Source organism: Hyperoodon ampullatus (genome assembly GCF_949752795.1).
Source record: "Hyperoodon ampullatus genome assembly, chromosome: 10".
Taxonomy (NCBI): domain Eukaryota; kingdom Metazoa; phylum Chordata; class Mammalia; order Artiodactyla; family Ziphiidae; genus Hyperoodon; species Hyperoodon ampullatus.
In genome coordinates, this window is record NC_136923.1 from 52,419,768 (window position 1) to 52,439,671 (window position 19,904).

General features: G+C 37.1%; 1 protein-coding gene across 19 annotated transcripts in view; it reads left to right on the plus strand.

Moving 5' to 3' along the window:
* Positions 1 to 19,904, plus strand: part of CLASP2 (cytoplasmic linker associated protein 2) — a gene marked incomplete at both ends in the record, with an annotated part of 179,389 nt that overhangs the window by 101,264 nt on the left and 58,221 nt on the right. For 9 of the 19 annotated variants that reach the window (XM_079712232.1, XM_079712220.1, XM_079712233.1 and 6 more), the window contains 3 exons: positions 12,411 to 12,434; positions 14,315 to 14,332; positions 16,788 to 16,889. In XM_079712232.1, the coding sequence (XP_079568358.1) occupies positions 12,411 to 12,434; positions 14,315 to 14,332; positions 16,788 to 16,889 (144 nt within the window). Of the gene's footprint in view, positions 1 to 12,410; positions 12,435 to 14,314; positions 14,333 to 16,787; positions 16,890 to 17,043; positions 17,071 to 19,904 lie in introns of all 19 variants that reach the window. The other 10 variants (XM_079712231.1, XM_079712234.1, XM_079712222.1 and 7 more) reach the window with 3 other exon arrangements.

Below are 19,904 nucleotides of genomic sequence, written 5' to 3' on the forward strand. Positions count from 1 at the left end.
TACCCCACATCCAAAGACAAAGGAGAAGCCACAATGAGATGGTAGGAGGGGCGCAATCACAATAAAATGAAATCTCATAACCACTTGGTGGTTGACTCACAAACTGGAGAACATTTATACCACAGAAGTCCACCCACTGGAGTGAAGGTTCTCAGCCCCAAGTCAGCCTTCCCAACCTGGGGGTCTGGCAAAGGGAGGAGGAATTCCCAGAGAAACAGACTTTGAAAGCTAGCAGGATTTGATTGCAGGACTTCGACAGGACTGGAGGAAACAGAGACTCTACTCTTGGAGGGCACACACAAAGTAGTGTGCGCATGAGGATCTGGGGGGAAGGAGCGGTGACCACATAGGAGACTTAAACAGACCTACCTGCTAGTGTTGTGGGGTCTCCTGCAGAGGCGGAGGGTGGCTGTGGCTCACTGCAGGGACAAGGACACTGGCAGCAGAAGTTCTGGGAAGTACTCTTTGGCATGAGCCCTCCTGAAGTCCGCCATTAGCCCCACTAAAGAGCCTTTAGCCTCCAGTGCTGGGTCATCTCAGGCCAAACAACCAACAGGGAGGGAACTCAGCCCCACCCATCAGCAGACAAGCAGATTAAAGTTTTACTGAGCTCTGCCCACCAGAGCAACACCCAGCTCTACCCACCACCAGTCCCTCCTATCAGAAAGCTTGCACAAACCTCTTAGATAGCCTTATCCACCAGAGGGCTGACAGCAGAAGCAAGAAGAACTACAGTCCTGCAGCCTGTGGAATGAAAACCATATTCACAGGAAGATAAACAAAATGAAAAGGCAGAGGACTATGAACCAGATGAAGGAACAAGATAAAACCCCAGAAAAACAATTAAATGAAGTGGAGATAGGCAACCTTCCAGAAAAAGAATTCAGAATAATGATAGTGAAGATGATCCAGGACCTCGGAAAAAGAATGGAGGCAAAGATTGAGAAGATGCAAGAAATGTTTAACAAAGACCTAGAAGAATTAAAGAACAAACACCTAGAAGAATTAAAGAACAAACAGAGATAAACAATACAATAACTGAAATGAAAAATACACTAGAAGGAATCAATAGCAGAATAACTGAGGCAGAAGAATGGATAAATGACCTGTAAGGCAGAATGCTGGAATTTACTGCCACGGACCAGAATAAGAAAAAAGAATCAAAAGAAATGAAGACAGCCTAAGAGATTGGGACAACATTTAATGCACCAACATTCACATTTTAGGGGTCCCAGAAGGAGAAGAGAGAAAGAAGGGAACTGAGAAAATGTTTGAAGAGATTATAGTCGAAAACTTCCCTAACATGGTAAAGGAAATAGCCACCCAAGTCTAGGAAGTACAGAGAGTCCCAGGAAGGAGAAACTCAAGGAGAAACATGCCAAGACAGATAGTAATCAAACTGACAAAAATTAAAGACAAAGAAAAATTATTAAAGGCAACCAGGGAAAAACAACAATTAACATACAAGAGAACTCCCATAAGGTTAACAGCTGATTCCTCAGCAGAAACTCTACAAGCCAGAAGGGAGTGACACGATATATTTAAAGTGATGAAAGGGAAGAACCTACAACCAAGATTACTCTACCTGACAAGGATCTCATTCAGATTTGACGAAGAAATCAAAAGCTTTACAGACAAGCAAAAGCTGAGGATTCAGCACCACCAAACCAGCTCTACAGCAAATGCTAAAGGAGCTTCTCTAAGTGGGAAACACAAGAGAAGAAAAGGACCTATGGAAACAAACCCAAAACAATTAAGAAAATGGTAATAGGAACATACATATCGATAATTACCTTAAACGTGAATGGATTAAATGCTCCAACCAAAAGACACAGGCTCGCTGAATGGATATAAAAACAAGACCCATGTATATTCTGTCTAAAAGAGACCCACTTCAGACCTAGGAACACATACAGACTGAAAGTGAGGGGATGAAGAAAGATATTCCATGCAAATGGTAAACAAAAGAAAGCTGGAGTAGCAATACTCATATCAGATAAAATAGACTTTAAAATAAAGAGTGTTACAAGAGACACGGAAGGACACTACATAATGATCAAGGGATCAATCCAAGAAGAAGATATAACAATTATATTCACACCCAACATAGGCACATCTCAATATATAAGGCAAAGGCTAACAGCTATAAAAGAGGAAATCGACAGTAACACAATAATAGTGGGGGACTTTTAACACCTCACTTACACCAATGGACAGATCATCCAGACAGAAAATTAATAAGGAAACAGAAGTTTTAAATGACACAATAGACCAGATAGATTTAATAGATATTTATAGGACATTCCATCTGAAAACAGCAGATTACACTTTCTTCTCAAGTGCACACGGGACATTCTCCAGGATAGATGACATCTTGGGTCACGAATCAAGCCTCAGTAAATTTAAGAAAATTGAAATCATATCAAGCATCTCTTCCACCCACAACGCTATGAGAGAAGAAATAAATTACAGTTAAAAAATGTAAAAAACACAAATCACATGGAGGCTAAACAATACTAAATAACCAAGAGATCCCTGAAGAAATCAAAGAGGAAATCAAAAAATACCTAGGGACAAATTACAACAAAAACATGATGATCCAAAACCTATTGGATGTTTATAGCAATACAATCCTACCTCAAGAAACAAGAAAAATCTCAAATAAACAATTTAACCTTACCACCTAAAGGAACTAGAGAAAGAAGAACAAACAAAATCCAAAGTTATTAGAAGGAAAGAAATCATAAAGATCAGAGCAGAAATAAATGAAATAGAAACAAAGAAAACAATAACAAAGATCAATAAAACTAAAAGCTGGTTCTTTGAGAAGATAAACAGGACTGATCAACCTTTAGCCAGACTCATCAAGAAGAAGAGGGAGAGGACTCAAATCAATAAAATTAGAAATGAAAAAAGAGAAGATACAGCGGACACTGCAGGAATACAAAGCATCATAAGAGACTGCTACAGGCAACTCTATGCCAATCAGATGGACAACCTGGAAGAAATGGACAAATTCTTAGAAAGGCATAACCTTCCAAGACTGAACAAGGAAGAAATAGAAAACATGAACAGACCAATCACAAGTAATGAAATTGAAACTGTCATTTAAAATCTTCCAACAAACAAAAGTCCAGGACCAGTTGGCTTCACAGGTGAATTCTATGAAACATTTAGAGGAGAGGTAACACCCATCCTTCTCAAATTCTTCCCAAAAATTGCAGAGGAAGGAACACTCCCAAACTCATTCTACGAGGCCACCATCACCCTGATACCAAAACCAGAGAAAGATGTCACAAAAAAAGAAAACAACAGGCCAATATCACTGATGAATATAGATTCAAAAGTCCTCAACAAAATACTCGCAAACAGAATCCAACAACACATTAAAAGGATCATACACCATGATCAAGTGGGATTTATCCCAGGGATGCAAGGATTCTTCAATGTATGCAAATCAATCAATGTGATACACCATATTAACAAATTGAAGAATAGAAACTATATGATCATCTCAATAGATGCAGAAAAAGCTTTTGACAAAATTTAACACCCATTTATGATAAAAGCTCTCCAGAAAGTGGGCATAGAGGGAACCTACCTCAACATAATAAAGGCCATATATGACAAACCCACAGCAAACATCATTCTCAATGGTGAAAAACTGAAAACATTTCCTCTAAGATCAGGAGCACAACAAGGATGTCCACTCTCACCACTCTTTATTCAGCATAGTTTTGGAAGTCCTAGCCACGGCAATCAGAGAATAAAAAGTAATAAAAGGAATACAAATTGGAAAAGAAGTAAAACTGTCACTGTTTGCAGATGACATGACATGATACTATACATAGAGAATCCTGAAGGTACCACCAGAAAACTACTAGGGCTAATCAGTGAATTTGGTAAAGTTGCCGGATACAAAATTAATGCACAGAAATCTCTTGCATTCCTATACTCTAACAACGAAAGATCAAAAGAGAAATTAAGGAAACAATCGCATTCACCACTGCAACAAAAAGAATAAAATACCTAGGAATAAACTTACCTAAAGAGGTAAAAGACCTGTACCCAGAAAATTATAAAGACACTGATGAAAGATATCAAAAATGACACAGGGCTTCCCTGGTGGCGCAGTGGTTGAGAGTCCACCTGCCGATGCAGGGGACACGGGTTCGTGCCCCAGTCCGGGAAGATCCCATATGCCGCGGAGCGGCTGGGCCTATGAGCCATGGCCACTGAGCCTGTGCGTCCGGAGCCTGTGCTCTGCAACGGGAGAGGCTACAACAGTGAGAGGCCCGCGTACTGCAAATAAATAAATAAATAAATAAAAATGACTCAAACACATGGGGAGATATACCATGTTCTTGGGTTGGAAGAATCAATATTGTGAAAATGACTATACTACCCAAAGCAATCTATGGATTCAGTGCAATCCCTATCAAATTACCAGTGGCATTTTTTACAGAACTAGAACAAAAAATCTTAAAATTTGTATGGAGACACAAAAGACCCAAAATAGGCAAAGCAATCTTGAGGGAAAAAAACGGAGCTGGAGGTATCAGACTCCCTGACTTCAGACTATACTACAAAGCTACAGTCGTCAAAACAATACGGTACTGGCACAAAAACAAATATAGATCAATGGAGCAGGATAGAAAGCCCAGAGATAAACCCATGCACCTATTGTCAACTAATCTATGACAAAGGAGGCAAGGATATACAATGGAGAAAAGACAGTCTTTTCAGTAAGTGGTGCTGGGAAAACTGGACAGTTGCATATAAAAGAATGAAATTTGAACACTCCCTAACACCATACACAAAAATTAACTCAAAATGGATTAAAGACCTAAATGTAATACCGGACAGTATAAAACTCTTAGAGGAAAACATAGACAGAACACTCTATGACATAAATCACAGCAAGGTCCTTTTTGACCCACCTCCTAGAGAAATAGAAATAAAAAACAAAAATAGACAAATGGGACCTAATGAAATTTAAAAGCTTTTGCACAGCAAAGGAAACTATAAATAAGACAAAAAGACAACCCTCAAAAAGGGAGAAAATATTTGCAAATAAATCAGTGGACAAAGGATTAATCTCCAAAATATATAAACAGCTCATGCAGCTCAATATTAAAAAAACAAACAGCCCAATCAGAAAATGGGTAGAAGACCTAAATAGACATTTCTCCATACAAGACATACAAATGGCCAGGAGGCACATGAAAAGCTCAACATCACTAATCATTAGAGAAAATGCAAATCAAAACTACAGTGAGGTATCACCTCACAGCGGTTAGAATGGGCATCATCAGAAAATCTACAAACAGCAAATGCTGGAGAGGGTGTGGAGAAAAGGGAACCCTGTTGCACTGTTGGTGGGAATGTACATTGATACAGGCACTATGGAGAACAGTATGGAGTTTACTTTAAAAACTAAAAGTAGAATTACCGTATGACCCAGCAATCCCACTACTGGGCATATACCCTAAGAAAACCATAATTCAAATAGACACGTGTGCCCCAGTGTTAGCTGCAGCACTGTTTACAATAGCCAGATCATGGAATCAACCTAAATGCCCATCGACAGAGAAATGGATAAAGAAGATGTGGTCCATATATACGATGGGATATTACTCAGCCATAAAAAGGAACGAAATTGGGTCATTTGTAGAGACGTGGATGGACCTAGAGACTTTCATACAGAGTGAAGTAAGTCAGAAAGAGAGAAACAGATATCATATACGAACTCATATATGTGGAATCTAGAAAAATGGTGCAAATGAACTGGTTTGCAAGGTAGAAATAGAGACACAGATGTAGAGAACAAACGTATGGACACCAAGGGGGGAAAGCGGGGGACAGGGGTCGTGGTGGTGATGAGATGAGTTGGGAGATTGGGATTGACATATATACACCAATATGTATAAGATAGATAACTAATAAGAACTGGCTGTATAAATAAAATAAAATAAAATAAAAATAGTTGATGGAGTCAGAAAAGAAAATAATAAACCTTTTTAAAAAATGCTAGCAATGAACAATCTGAAAATAAAGTAAAAAAGCAATTCCAATTACAATAGCCTCAAAAAGAATAATACATTGTACATAGGAATTGATAGAACAAAAGAAGTGTAAGACTTCTCTAGGATGAACCACTCTTATGTTTCTCCTTTACTCTTACACTCATAATATTGCTGACACCGGATGTGTGGGATTTTCGCATCAAGCATTTCTCAGACAACACCTAGATGTCCTAAAATTCAATTCAGTTGTGGCCCTAACCATAGTTAACACAGACCTTACACGTTAAGGGCTTAGTCTGTTACGACCCGCACCCCCACTCACCCCCATCTCAGACATCAATTGCAAGTCCAGGTTGTTACCAGTGCTTCTGACCAACTGGCTCTAAGTCACAGGTTCCCTTGCCCCCTCCTTGAGTTAAATTAATTTGCTAGAGTGGCTCACAGATCTTGGGAAAACAGTCTACTTACTAGATTACTGGTTTATTACAAAGGATATTAAAGTGTATGAGTGAAAAGCCAGATGAAGAGATACAGGGGGCGAGGTCTGGAAAGCTCTCAAGCCCAAGAGCTTCTTTCCCTGTGGAGTTGCAGTGTGCCACCCTCCCAGCATATGGGTGTGTTCACCAACCCAGAAACTCTCTGAATCTTGTGCTTTTGGCATTTTTATGGAGGCTTCATCACATAGTCATAATTGATCATTAACTTAGTCTCCAGCCTCACAACTCTTCCCAAGAGGATGGAGGATGGGGCTGAAAATTCCAAGCTTTTAATCATGGCTTCATCTTTCTGGTGACCATCCCCCATCCTGAGGCTGTCGAGGAGACCACCAGGAAATGCCTTATTAGAACAAAAGACACTCCTATCACCCAGGAAATTCCAAGGGATTTAGGAGCTCTGTCAGGTACCAGGGTCAAGGAGCAAATATTAGAGAAAAAGGTACTCCAAGTGCTTTTACCACTTGAGAAATTACAAGGGTTTTAGGAGCTCTGTGCCCCACTTGAGAAATTACAAGGGTTTTAGGAGCTCTGTGCCAGGAATTGGGCACATATATATGTTTTATTTCACACTTGTGCACTAAAAACTACAACACATTGTTAGAAGAATTTAAAGCTCTAAATAAATGGAAAGACACACAGGTTATTTAAAGACTTAATTTTAAGATGGGAAATTGACATACAGATTCAATGCAATCCCTATCAAAAGTCCAGCTGCCTTTTTATAGAAGTTGACAAACTGGTCCTAAAATCCAAATGACAAAGCAAAGTTTCCAAAATAGATGAAACGATCTTGAAAAAGAAGACCGAACTTGGTGTACTCATACTTCCCAATTTCAAAATTTACTTCAAAGCTACAGTAATCAAGTCTGTGTGGTACTGGCATAAAGATAGACATATACACCAATGTAATAGAATTGAGAGTCCAGAAATAATCCGATATATCTATGGTCAGTTGATTTCCAACAAGGGTGCCAAGACCATGCAGTAGGCAAGAATTCTTTTCAGCAAATGTTGCTGGAACAACTCGATAGCCAGGGGCCAAGGAATGAATTTGGACCCCTACCTCATATCATATCCAAAAAATGAACTCAAAATGGATTAAAAACCCAAATGTAGGGCTCCCCTGGTGGTGCAGTGGTTGAGAGTCCACCTGCCGATGCAGGGGACACGGGTTCGTGCCCCGGTCCGGGAAGATCCCACATGCCGTGGAGCGGCTGGGCCCGTGAGCCATGGCCGCTGAGCCTGCACATCCGGAGCCTGTGCTCCTCAACAGGAGAGGCCACAACAGTGAGAGGCCCACGTACCACCAAAAAAACCCAAAAAAAACCCAATTGTAAGAGCTAAAACTATAAAATGCTTAGAAGAAAACACAGGTGTAAATCTTCATAACCTTGAATGATGCAGTGTTTTCTTAGATACTACACCAAACACAAGCAACCAAAGAAAAGCTAGATAAATTGGACTTCATCAAAATTAAAAACATTGTGCTTCAGAGGGCACCATCAAGAAAGTGAAAAGACAACACACAAAATGAGAGAAAACATTTGCAAATCACATATCTGATTAGGGACTTACATCTCAAGTATATAAAGAACTCATAACTCAGTAACAAAAAGGCAATTCTATTTAAAAATAAGCAAAGGATTTGAATACATATTTCTTTAAAGACAATATACAAATTGCCAATGAAAGCACATGAAAAGATGCTCAACGTCCTTAGACATTAGGGAAGTACAAATCAAAAGCACAATGAGATACCTCTTCACACCCTCTAGGCTGTTATCCAAAGAATGGACAATAACAAATGCTGGTGAGGATATGGAGAAATTGAAACCCTCATACACTGCTCCTGGAATGTAAGTGGAGCCACTATGGGAACAGTTTGGCAGTTTCTCAAAAAGTGAAACATAGAGTTAGCTTGTGACCCAGTGGTTCCACTCCTAGCTGTATACCCAAGACATGTGAAACATATGTTCTCATTAAAACATGTACACAAATGAATGTTCATAGCAACATTATTCATAACAGCCAAAAAGTGGAAACAACCCAAATGTCCATCAGCTGGTGAATGGTTAGGGAGGTATGTGCATACAATGAAGCAGAATATTACTCAGCCATAAAAAAGAGCACATTACATAAAAGTGAAATACTAATGCATGCTCTAAGAGGGGTGGAACTCGAAAGCATTATAAAGTTAGACACAAACAGCCACATACTGTATGATTCCATTTACATGAAATGCCTAGAATACGTGAATCCACAGAAACAGAAAGTAAATTAGTTGTTGCCAGGGGTTGGGAGTTGGGAAAATAGGGAATGACATCAATGGGTATAAGATTTCTTTTTGGGGTGATGAAAATGTTCTGGAATTAGATATTTATGAGGGTTGTTAAGTCTTGTGAATATATTAAAAATACTGAATTGTATACTATGAAAGAGTAAATTTTATAGAACATGAATTATACATTAATTTTTTTAAGTGGGGAAAATGGAAAACAAATAGAAATAAAACATTCATCCTGAGTCTTAAAAATAAAACATTATATTTAGTATCCATTATTTTTAGTATCAGAAAAAAATACTGAATTTGAAATGTTTTAATATGAACTCGAAAGCCATTTGCAGCAATTCTTTTTTTTTAATTTTTGGACGTGCCACATAGCTTGTGGGATCTTAGTTCCCCAACCAAGGATTGAACCCAAGCCCTCGGCTGAAAGCGCGGAGTCCTAACCACTGGACTGCCAGGAAATTCCCAGCAGCAATTTTTTTTTTTTTTCGCAAGAAAGTCATAATAGTGCCATGAGATTGCTTAATTTGTTTCTTTTGGTTCTTTAAGGTTTGAATGGCATGTTTGCTTCTTTATGGAAGGGAAAGGTGTCCCTCTATCCTCTTTTCTTCATCTGGCCCAGGTTCACACTCAGGCACAATGAGATACTTGTCTGTGCCTCTCTCCAGGGCTTAGAGAATAGATTTTCTCATTCTTTCTATTTCTATGTCTTTTTTTCTTTTTCTTCCCTCCCTCCCTCCTTCCCTCCGCCCCTCCCCCCTTCCTTCCTTCCTTCCTTCCTTTTTCTTTCTAAACCCCCTTCCCCCCTTCCTCAACTTTCTTATACAGATGTGACTTGTGTAGTCTTTTGTTTTCTTCTCTTTGAGCCTTGTTTATCATGGCTGAACATTTATGGATCCAGAGATATATGCTTCTATATTGAAAGAGTCTCTCAGTCTATTGGTAGGTTGCTAAAGGATGAGCACCTAAAAGCTTGTTGAGTTTTATGCATTTTGAGTTTGAAATCCCTGAGACATCAAACTGGAAGTGTTCGGAGTCATAGTAGTATATGAAAGAATTACATACAGTGGCAGAGAACTCAGGAGAGAGATCTGTGCTTGAGATTAGATTTGGAAGTCATTAGAGAATTGTTCTTACTGTAATCTTCTGTAATTAAGATACTGTAATCTTTCAATATTAAACTCAATACATTACTTAAAGCAGTTGCCACAGGATTTTTCATCCACTGAAGTACTGAATCCTTTGGCAATGGGGATATGATGAGTGTTTTGAGGTTTACCCTTGAAAACTTTATCCTGAAGAGGAAGCTTGGTATGATAGAAGACAGGAATTTCTGTTAAGGAAACCTTGATATATCTATGCATATTTATGAATATTTGTTCTCAACAACTAGGTCTGTGGGATTGCTTAAATGAAAAAGAAAATAAATGTTTTCAGTTGGAGTCATGTGGACAGAAGTCAGATTTCAGTTGATTGAGGAAGAAGTTGGAAGGAGAATCTGTATAAATTATTCCTATGCTTAGCGGTTGAGAAGAGATGAAAGAAGATTGTAGGAATTATCTGTTGTTAAAGGTTAATGAGCTTCTTGTTTTTTAAAATTGAGGGAGTTGAATATGTTTGTATACTAAGATGGTAGAGTCAGTAGAGAAGGAAAAGTAAAAAATGGAAGAATAAAAGGAAATTGTTTTCGGTCAAAGTTCTTATGAGAGACATAAGGAATAGGATGTATAGAGAAGAGCTGGGGAGTTAGCCTTGGATGTGGAAGGGTCATCAGTTTCACTGAGGTAGAAGGGAAAGAAATGAAGGAGGTAGATTCAGATATATTTTGGGCGGGTGAGCATTAAGAGCCATGTCATGGGGAGGTAGCTGTGTCTTCATGTTTGAGGAGTCAGAGTCAGGACACTGAGCCTGAATTGTTTTTGCAGACAATGTGATTTATGGGGAATACCTGTTATCTTTTTGGGAGTATGGAATTCTGGTAATTGTGGCTGGTTATGCAGCAGTGCTTGAATAATAACCGCCCTTTTACCCTCACCCTGGACTCTGAGTCTTAAGGAAGCTTCTCTGGACAGAAACACTATACACATGTTCTACACTCATTGCTGGAGGAAGGAGCATGTTCTGTGCAGCCTGTCATTTTCGCCTCTTGGAAGGATAACTCTGAAAGCCTGCGCCTGGACTCCTCCAGACTACCCGATGAGTCTTCTTCCCTTGCTGATCCCGCTGTGTGTCCTTTTGCTGTAGTAAACCTCAGCCATGAGTACAGCTAACAGTCAAGTGAGTTCTCTGGTGAGTTTCTCAATGTGTGGGTGGTTGCAGGAAGCCTGGAAGAGAGCCCCTCCTCTTGTGCCTCCTTAACTGCTATTCCAAACCTCAAGCCACCCACACATTGAGAAACTCACCAGAGAGCTCACTTGACTGTTAGCTGTACTCATGGCTGAGGTTTACTACAGCAAAAGGACACACAGCGGGATCAGCAAGGGAAGGAAGAAGACTCATCGGGTAGTCTGGAGGAGTCCAGGCACAGGCTTTCAGAGTTATCCTTCCCAGAGGCGAAAATGACAGGCTGCACAGAACATGCTCCTTCCTCCAGCAATGAGTGTAGAACATGTGCATAGTGTTTCTGTCCAGAGAAGCTTCCTTAAGACTCAGAGTCCAGGGTGAGGGTAAAAGGGCGGTTATTATTCAAGCACTCTGCTGCACAACCAGCCACAATTACCAGAATTCCATACTCCCAAAAAGATAACAGGTATTCCCCATAAATCACATTGTCTGCAAAAACAATTCAGGCAAGTTGGTATAGCAGGAGTTCAATACCCCGTCCCCAACACTCAAACACACAAAAGAAGCTCATCATTGATATAATTAGGATCCAAAACTAAATTCCCAAAGGCCAGCTAAGGGCTAGCCCTGTAACTAGACTCTTAAGAGTATCAGGCCTGGTTTATTAACACTTTTCTGCACAGTCACTAAAGGCCAAGCCTGATAATTACCCCAATTTCTAGTAGTGCCAGTATGCATGACTTCTTGGTTTTGTAATTTTCTCTATTGGGGCACCTCAAAGTAGTGGGGTAGAGAAATTTAGTTGTTAGATTTATCCATATTTCAGGTCTTAAAGGGACTGAAAGTACTAAGAAAGGATGGGGTGAGGAAGCAGCAACGCAGTAGACAGAGGATAAGGATGAGACAGCTAAATTTAGAGTAGAATTTGAGGGTGTGCTCTAGCCTGTAGAGGAAAAGAGAAAGCAAGGCAAGGTGACTCTTAGATTAGGAGAAACTCAGCAGACCCAAACAAGGGGTTTGTCTGATGGTGCAGGGGTCCAAGGTTGGGACATGGGCTTCTCTAACTTATCTAGGCTAGTGAAAATCAGACTTATTGTCAATTCAATTCTATATATATATAATTTTGGGGGGGTATTTTTATCTCACAAAGAAACCTCATTTTGTTTAATCTCCTAGTATGTTTTAGTTGAAAACAAGCTTCATATATACGTGTATGCTATGAATTCTGTGTTCTTAAAAATAATGTTTTCCAGGGGTTATAAAATCCTTTTCTAACATACTAAGTTTTCTTCTGTTCTTTGCTTGCTCTTTCATCAGAGGATACTTCTGACAAGATGGATGGTAAGAACTTCCTTTTCTAATTCACCTAAAAAATTTTATGGCTCTTGGATTCTACATGATACCTTTGTTCATTCTCTTAAGTTCTGAAAATAGGCTGCTTATTTAGCAGCACTCTTAATGAGAAAATGGCTATGTAATTCTCTGATTGAATTTTGGGTTAGACATATCCATTTTGGGTTTTTCAGTTTACTCAAATACTAGGTTACTGTTTGTTATAAGTTAAATCAATTTTCTTAATTTTTTTTACCTGAGCTCTTAGAATATTCTTGATTTCTTAAGTCTTTCTCTGAAATATTAGATTCAGAAGAAGGGAAAGGAATCTCATTAGTCACTTGATTCAGTTCTTTAGTTTAATAACTCTGATACAGAGAGAGACAAATGACATATTTTACAGATTCATATGGTTATTTATGAAAATGAAATGCAAGTCACAGATGCTGTCTTTCAGAGAGTGAGTTTTAAATTAACATTTAATCAAAATTGAACTTACTTTGAGCTATGCCTTTTTAATTTCAGTATTTAGTTTATCTTTAGTTGCTTGATCCAGTATGGTCATTTTTATCTGTATGGTATTTTTGTCTAACACTAGACTGTGTATTATCCATACTTGCCCTTCACTTCATCAGATACCGTAATGTTATCTAAGAACTTGAGCTTTTTTATAAGAACTTGTAAGAAGATCCTGAATCTGTAAGTCACAGTATGAGATCTAGGGAAAATGGAAAAGTATGTTTTTCTGTCAATTATTACATAAACTCTGAAACTGGTATATCTTCCATTCTGATGAAATGGAAGATTTATTTAATCTTGGGTCGGGTACATGAGTGTTACTTATAATTAGTCTCTGTGCTTCTGTGTGTGTTTAATGTATTTCATAAATTTAAGAAATTATTAAATGAAAGAAAACCTAACCGAGAGATAGTTTCTATATTTCAAACCATTCAATATCACTTCTAACACTGAGATTCTAGATCCTTCAAAAACAAATTATTCTCACATTCCAGATCAAAATGTTTTCTTTTTTGGGTCAGAAACATCAGCCTATTTGAGGAATCACCTGTGTTATGTGATGTGTTACTCTCACTGATGTTTAATCCCGTGTTTTAAAAAAAAAATCTATATACACACACACGGAGAAACATCTGTTATTGCCCTATAGTAGTAGTGATTTTGGTTTTTTTTGGCCATGCCATGCAGCTTGTGGGATCTTAGTTCCCCGACCAGGGATTGAACCCAGGCCCTCAGCAGTGAAAGCGTGGAGTCCTAACCACTGGAGTGCCGGGGAATTCCATTTACTTGATCATTTTTGCTAGTTTTCATTGACATCTTAGGGAGTACAAGAATTTTTGAATAAATAACTAATGGGTTGATAGGTCTTTGTAATGCTTTGGTGAAAATACTGGGTTAATGAGACCTTGGTCATGGATTTGATTCCCATGTTTGTCAATTAGTTTTCTAGTTCTTTTATGGACTACCTTTTGAAAATGCACAGAAAGAATTCTTACATTGGAAAGATCTATAAAAATCTTCATTTTGGAGAGAGCAATGAAAGTTGCATCTTTCTTGAGTAATTAATTTCTCTAATTTTCTTCACCATTTAAAATTTCAAGTATGAAGTATAGCAGACAAACGTGTTTGTTATAGAATTTTGCTATTTTTAATTGTCTAGTTTTAACCTTTTTTGTGCTATGAGTCATTAGGTTACCTCAAATTTTCTTTTATCTCAAAATGAATCTTTTAAAAGCTAATTTAAGGCTATCGAACTAGAAAGTTTTTCTTTTGCCCTTTTGTTTTCGTTGGGTGGGAGGCGTGAGGAAGGTTTTTAACATCAGCATTGGCAGACTTTGTTGAAATGTTATTGTTTTATTTCTCTTATTTAGGAACAGCATCTGAAGATGGTAAGAATTATACATTTTGTTAGTAACACAAATACCTCTACATTAATATTTTCATTGGTAGGAATTAAATATTAAAAACTAAAATAGGCTAATTTCTTTGCAAATCTGTATAATTTGCGAGCTGTGGTAGCTTTTACATTTCATGTTTGGTTGTGTTAGTTATACACGTGGATTTTTTTTTTAATCCTTCATCCTGGAGTTTTGCTTTGTATCTTGGACCATCTCATTCTAGAAAAACGTAAATGCTTAACATGTTTAATAATATCTAGTATAAAGTTACATAGTTTCATTTTTTTCTTGTAGTGACATTAATGCTTTTATTTTGTGTTTTTTAATTTATGCCAATTCATTTATACTTTGAGAGTGCACGTGCCATTGCTTTATCGTCTTTAAATATCCTCAGCATTTAAATGCATTTATTTTGTCAGCTTTTAAATGTATCTTTGATTTTGAATCAGTGACTGGAGAATTGCATATGATTTGAATTTGGGATTACAAAAACCTTGCTAGATATAATACTTTATTTTACTGAGCCAGTTTACCTTTTAAAAAATTATTTATTGCTTTTTGAATTTGTAGAAAGGAAAAAATTCAGTTTTTATATTTATCCTGCTTGAAGGCTGTCTTATTAAGCCTCTGATATGAAACACATTTTTTTTTCCTAAATTTTACATGGATGACATTTTCTTGTGATACACAGTTAAGTAGATTTAACATTTTGGAGGTCTCATACTTACTCTGATATATTTGAAATATTTTCATATTTTAAGTTTTAAATTAGAGTACTAGTTTCTGGCACTGTGGCATTGTAATTTAGAATGGTAGTATCAAAATACTTAATTTATCCTAATTTCTTTGTTGTACTGGATACATTCTGCATTTCAAAAATAATAATTTTTTTCTATTTTACTTCTTAGTCAGGAGAACATTGTGTCCTATTCTAAACAGACTCTGTAAAAGGGTGAAAGTCCTGAATTATGGGCTTTTTAGGGGCCTCAAAGAAGTTGATAGAATGCTAGGATCTACCAACTATACTTCTCCTTTTGCTTCATTTTATTCCTAGTTCCTAATTATTCTCTTATCTTCCCTCACTCATTACTTAATATTGTAATTTTTCCTTACTCTTTAGTGTATGTTTTCCTAATTACTATCACCATACCAGGCTAGCCCCTATATTACTGGGGGGTTTTTTTTGTTTGTTTGTTTATTTTTGGCAGCTGTGGGTCTTTGTTGCTGCGTGTGGGCTTTCTCTAGTTGCGGCGAGCGGGGGCTCCTCTTCGTTGCGGTGTGCAGGCTTCTTATTGCAATGGCTTCTCTCGTTGTGGATCACGGGCTCTAGACATGCAGGCTTCAGTAGTTGTGGCATGTGGGCTCAGTAGTTGTGGCACACAGGCTTAGTTTCTCTGCAGCATGTGGGATCTTCCCGGACCAGGGCTCGAACCCGTGTCCCCTGCATTGGCAGGCGGATTCTTAACCACTGCACCACCAGGGAAGTCCCCAGCCTCTATATTGTGATTGCCCTAAAAGTTGTGCCTTTTAACTAAAAAGTATTTTGAGTCCTTCTTTATGATCATGTTTGGTATTGGTTCTGATTTGATAGTGATTGAGACTGTTGCTTGAGAATACCAAAGTACCTGCTAGTAAGATATTTTTGTTTTTTCTAATGACAGTTTACTTAAGCACTTTGGTAAGCATTATCTCCTTTGGTTCAAGAGCTCTAGAAACATCTTGCGGCTTGGTTTTGTGGAGGGGGATGAGGCAGTAGTAAGAGAAGAAAGGAACGCAACTTGGAGGTAGAGAAGGAAATGTGTGTAGAAAAGTGCCATCTCTTTGAGAATTGGTATTTCCTCGAATAATTTTATAAATGAAATTGGTTAGTTGGGGGAAGAGAAGAGTAAATGTGTCCATGTACATCTGTAGTAATCTCATGTTTAGCACAGAATATAAAAAGATATTTTACCTAGTATTGTATCTTCTTGCAGATCTCTTTAGAAGTACATTTTCAGTCAGAAATATTGGGTTGTTTCCAAGATTAGCTTGTATTTTAAACTACAGGGTGGATTTGAGAATAAATTAAATTTCATGGAAACTGAAATTTTAAAATTGGAACTACCAGTTAAGAATAAGTGCATGCCTGTGGTAATTATCTTAATTATAACTCTACTTTACTGGACTAATAATATCAAACTGAGAATGGAGATCTTTTAGTTTGACTTTATTCTTACCCGTAAAGGAAAGTTAGCTTATGGTGCAACACGTAAAAAGCAGTATGTATTTTTAAAATTTTAAGAGAACTATAATCTTATAATCTGTAAGCGAAGGTTACATTAGTACAGAATTTAACAATACTTGAAAAGCACACCCAATTAGAAAATTATAGTGAGATTTTTTTCCTCATTACTAAATATTATTATAGAAAAAAGTCTTTAATTATGTAAATAATTTTATTCCTTAGGCCGGGTGAGAGCAAAGCTTTCAGCACCACTTGCTGGTATGGGAAACGCCAAGACAGATTCCAGAGGAAGAAGTCGAACAAAAATGGTGTCTCAGTCGCAGCGTACGTATTGCCTATTAGTTCTCCCATATTTCTAATATGTTAGGATAAGCGTATTCCTTGTATGTTACTGTATGAAGAGATTGACCAGTGGAAAAAGACAAAACTAATTTCAAAAAAGACAAGCCACATACTGAGTTCTTGTTCTGTACTTTAGGTTCATCATCACCTGACAAAAATGAAGGTATTTTTTTTTTCAATGTTTTGGGTCAGTTGTTGTGCATGTTTTGGAATTTTTGGAGTGGGTGTTGTCTTGTCTTTGGTGTGTTATTAGGGCTGCATCATTGATATCTGCACTTAGAAAGAAAAACTTCATCTGCTATACAGACTTGCATGGAGATATTTTAAATAGCACAAATCTTTTAACATTAAGGTTTTCACAGTCTACTCTGAAACTTGTAAACGTGGAAAATTGTGCTTTTTAGAGGCAAAATAATTGCCGTATGTTAGCATCAGATCTGGTTGCATCTAGCTAATGTTGTTCAAGGGCAGATATGTGGTATCTTTGTGCTCTCCCTGAAATCTGTTAGAATGTAGTTAGCATTTTTGGCAGGTATATACTGATTCATAAAGAGGAAGCGAATTGAAATGACCAGTTTTGTTATATTCCTTTTTAAATTTAAGATTTATGTTTTTGCCATTTCATTGGAAGCTGAGTTTCTCATAAGCACAATTATTAAAAAGCACAATTTTGAATTCTAGGTAAAATGAATGATCCATTCCTATATATTCCAGAATAGTAATATATACACTTAAGGCATAATTAATTTAAAAGAGTTCACATTCCTTCTTTATCAAGAGATTTTCCTTAGCACATACCTCTTAGAACAGGAATTTTTTCTAGGGAGGTAATTCTGGGGTTCTTCTATATACTTGGCCATTTTGGAAAGAAATAGATGTAGCTATCTTCCACTGTTGTTTAGGTGACTCTTCCAGGATATAGATGCCCAATTTGTCTGTTTTTTTAACTTGATTCTTGAATCGTGGAATCAGGGAAAGGAGCTGGGCTTAGAGGGGGTCAGGGCAGTGATGTCTAGACAAGTCCGGCCTAGCAGATTCTCCTCTTTCCAAAGTCAAAAAATCTAGACAGAGTAATGATGGGAGCACTCAACAAGAGTCCTAAAAATAAGCAGAAATGCTTAGTAAAATTGGTTTGCAAATTGAGGGTTATTTACAAATAGGAAAACATGGTGAATGCCCTCTGGGTGAGAGCTCTTCTCCCAACCAAATTAGGAATAGATCATACCACATTCTTCCCAGATCTTATGTATTTTTAGGGTAACTGTTAAAGTAACTTAATCTTTAGCAGTATAGCATAGTAGTTTAGAGCCTTGCTATTCCAAATGGGGTGCACAGACCAGCATCAGCATCACCTGGGAAATGTACAATCTCATGCCACCACAGATCTACTGAATTCAGTCTTTAACAAGATCATCAAGTGATTTGTGTTACAATCAAGTCCGAGAAGTATTGATTTAGATCATGGATTTGATCCATGGCTTTTCCAGGTTATTTAAAGTTTCTGTATTTCTATATACTTCTACTGTAACCAGTAAAATGAAGAGGATAATCTCACAGGATTGTTGTGAGAATTAAATTAGTATTTTGCCTGTGCACAAAGTATGTGCTATATATTTTAGCTGGTGAAATTGATGTCCTTGTTTTTCTTAACCTAATGTCAACTGAATTTTATACTCCTATTGTGCACTTCTTTGTTGTTATTTCTTATGGCCTTCAGGAAACAAAAATAACGGTGAAGTCAGGAAATTTAAAGCAGAAAGAAAAATAAAGGTAGCAACCAGAAACTGTCTGTATCCAGCATCTTAAGGATAAAACAATTTTATATGAGATATTTTACTGAGTTCTCTTCTAAAGTAATACTAAGACTGAACTCATGGCAGAGATTCAAAGTGCTTTGTGTATGTTTTTTTAATATATTACTTAAGGAACTCCCTTTTAAGTGTATTATAACTACTGATCACTTCAAGAGAATATAGAATAATTTTTTTACATTTGGTTTTTCACTTTGAAACCCAATCCACAACACTTGAAATCCTCTCCTAGAGTGTGAGAACATAATGATAGATTTTTAGACCTAGTAGGATTTTAGGATCAGAAGACATTCCCACTATAAAATCACTTAGATTTTAAATCATATTGGTGAGGTTTTTGTTTATTTGCCTGCTTATTTATTTGAATGACTGTTTTTTCATTTCAAATTCTTTTGAAAAAAGATATTGTGGTCTTGTATAATTTGATGCAAGTTTCTTTACACATATTTGCACAGAAATATTGCTGTGCTCTCCATCTTCACTTCGTTGTGAAGTAATTCATTAGGGTTTGCATGGTCTTTTCCATATTTTTATATCACCATTTAGGAAAAAAAAAATCTCTTGGGTCAAAGCAGGTATGTTCTGATGGCTAACCAAAAATAAATAAAAACAGACCCAGTGGAGAGACTTCCAGACTTAAATGTTTACGTAAAGATTGTGTCTTTTGTTGTTGGTAGTGACTGATTATGTACAAATGATTGTATAGCCTGTCAGAAATTTTGTCTCTCCACGCCACCCCTCTACTGTTTGGTTTTTTTTTCCCTGTGTGTCTTAAGAAAGATAAAACCTGTAGCTTTTTCATGTAATTTTTCTTCAGCTAGAAGATATTGTAGTTCTTCCTTACCTATAGTTTTTAAATTAAATGTTTAAATTATAAAAATTTAAACATTTAATTATTTAGATCTTAGACTATCAGTAGAAGAAAAGCTGAAGAATTTACATTTACTTTTGCACCTTCATTTCATCTGCTTTGTACATGAGTGTCTGATTTCAGTTTATCAGCTAAAAACTACTAAATGTTCTGCTTTTGTTACAGACATCAATGGTTTTGGGATTTTTTTTAAAGTTTGCTTTTTTTGCTTTAGAATTTTTTATTTCCTAAGAACTGACTAAAGCTTTCTTATTTCCATCTGCCATTCATTTTAAATCTGCTTCTTCCCTCTTCATGGATTATAACCCTTACCCT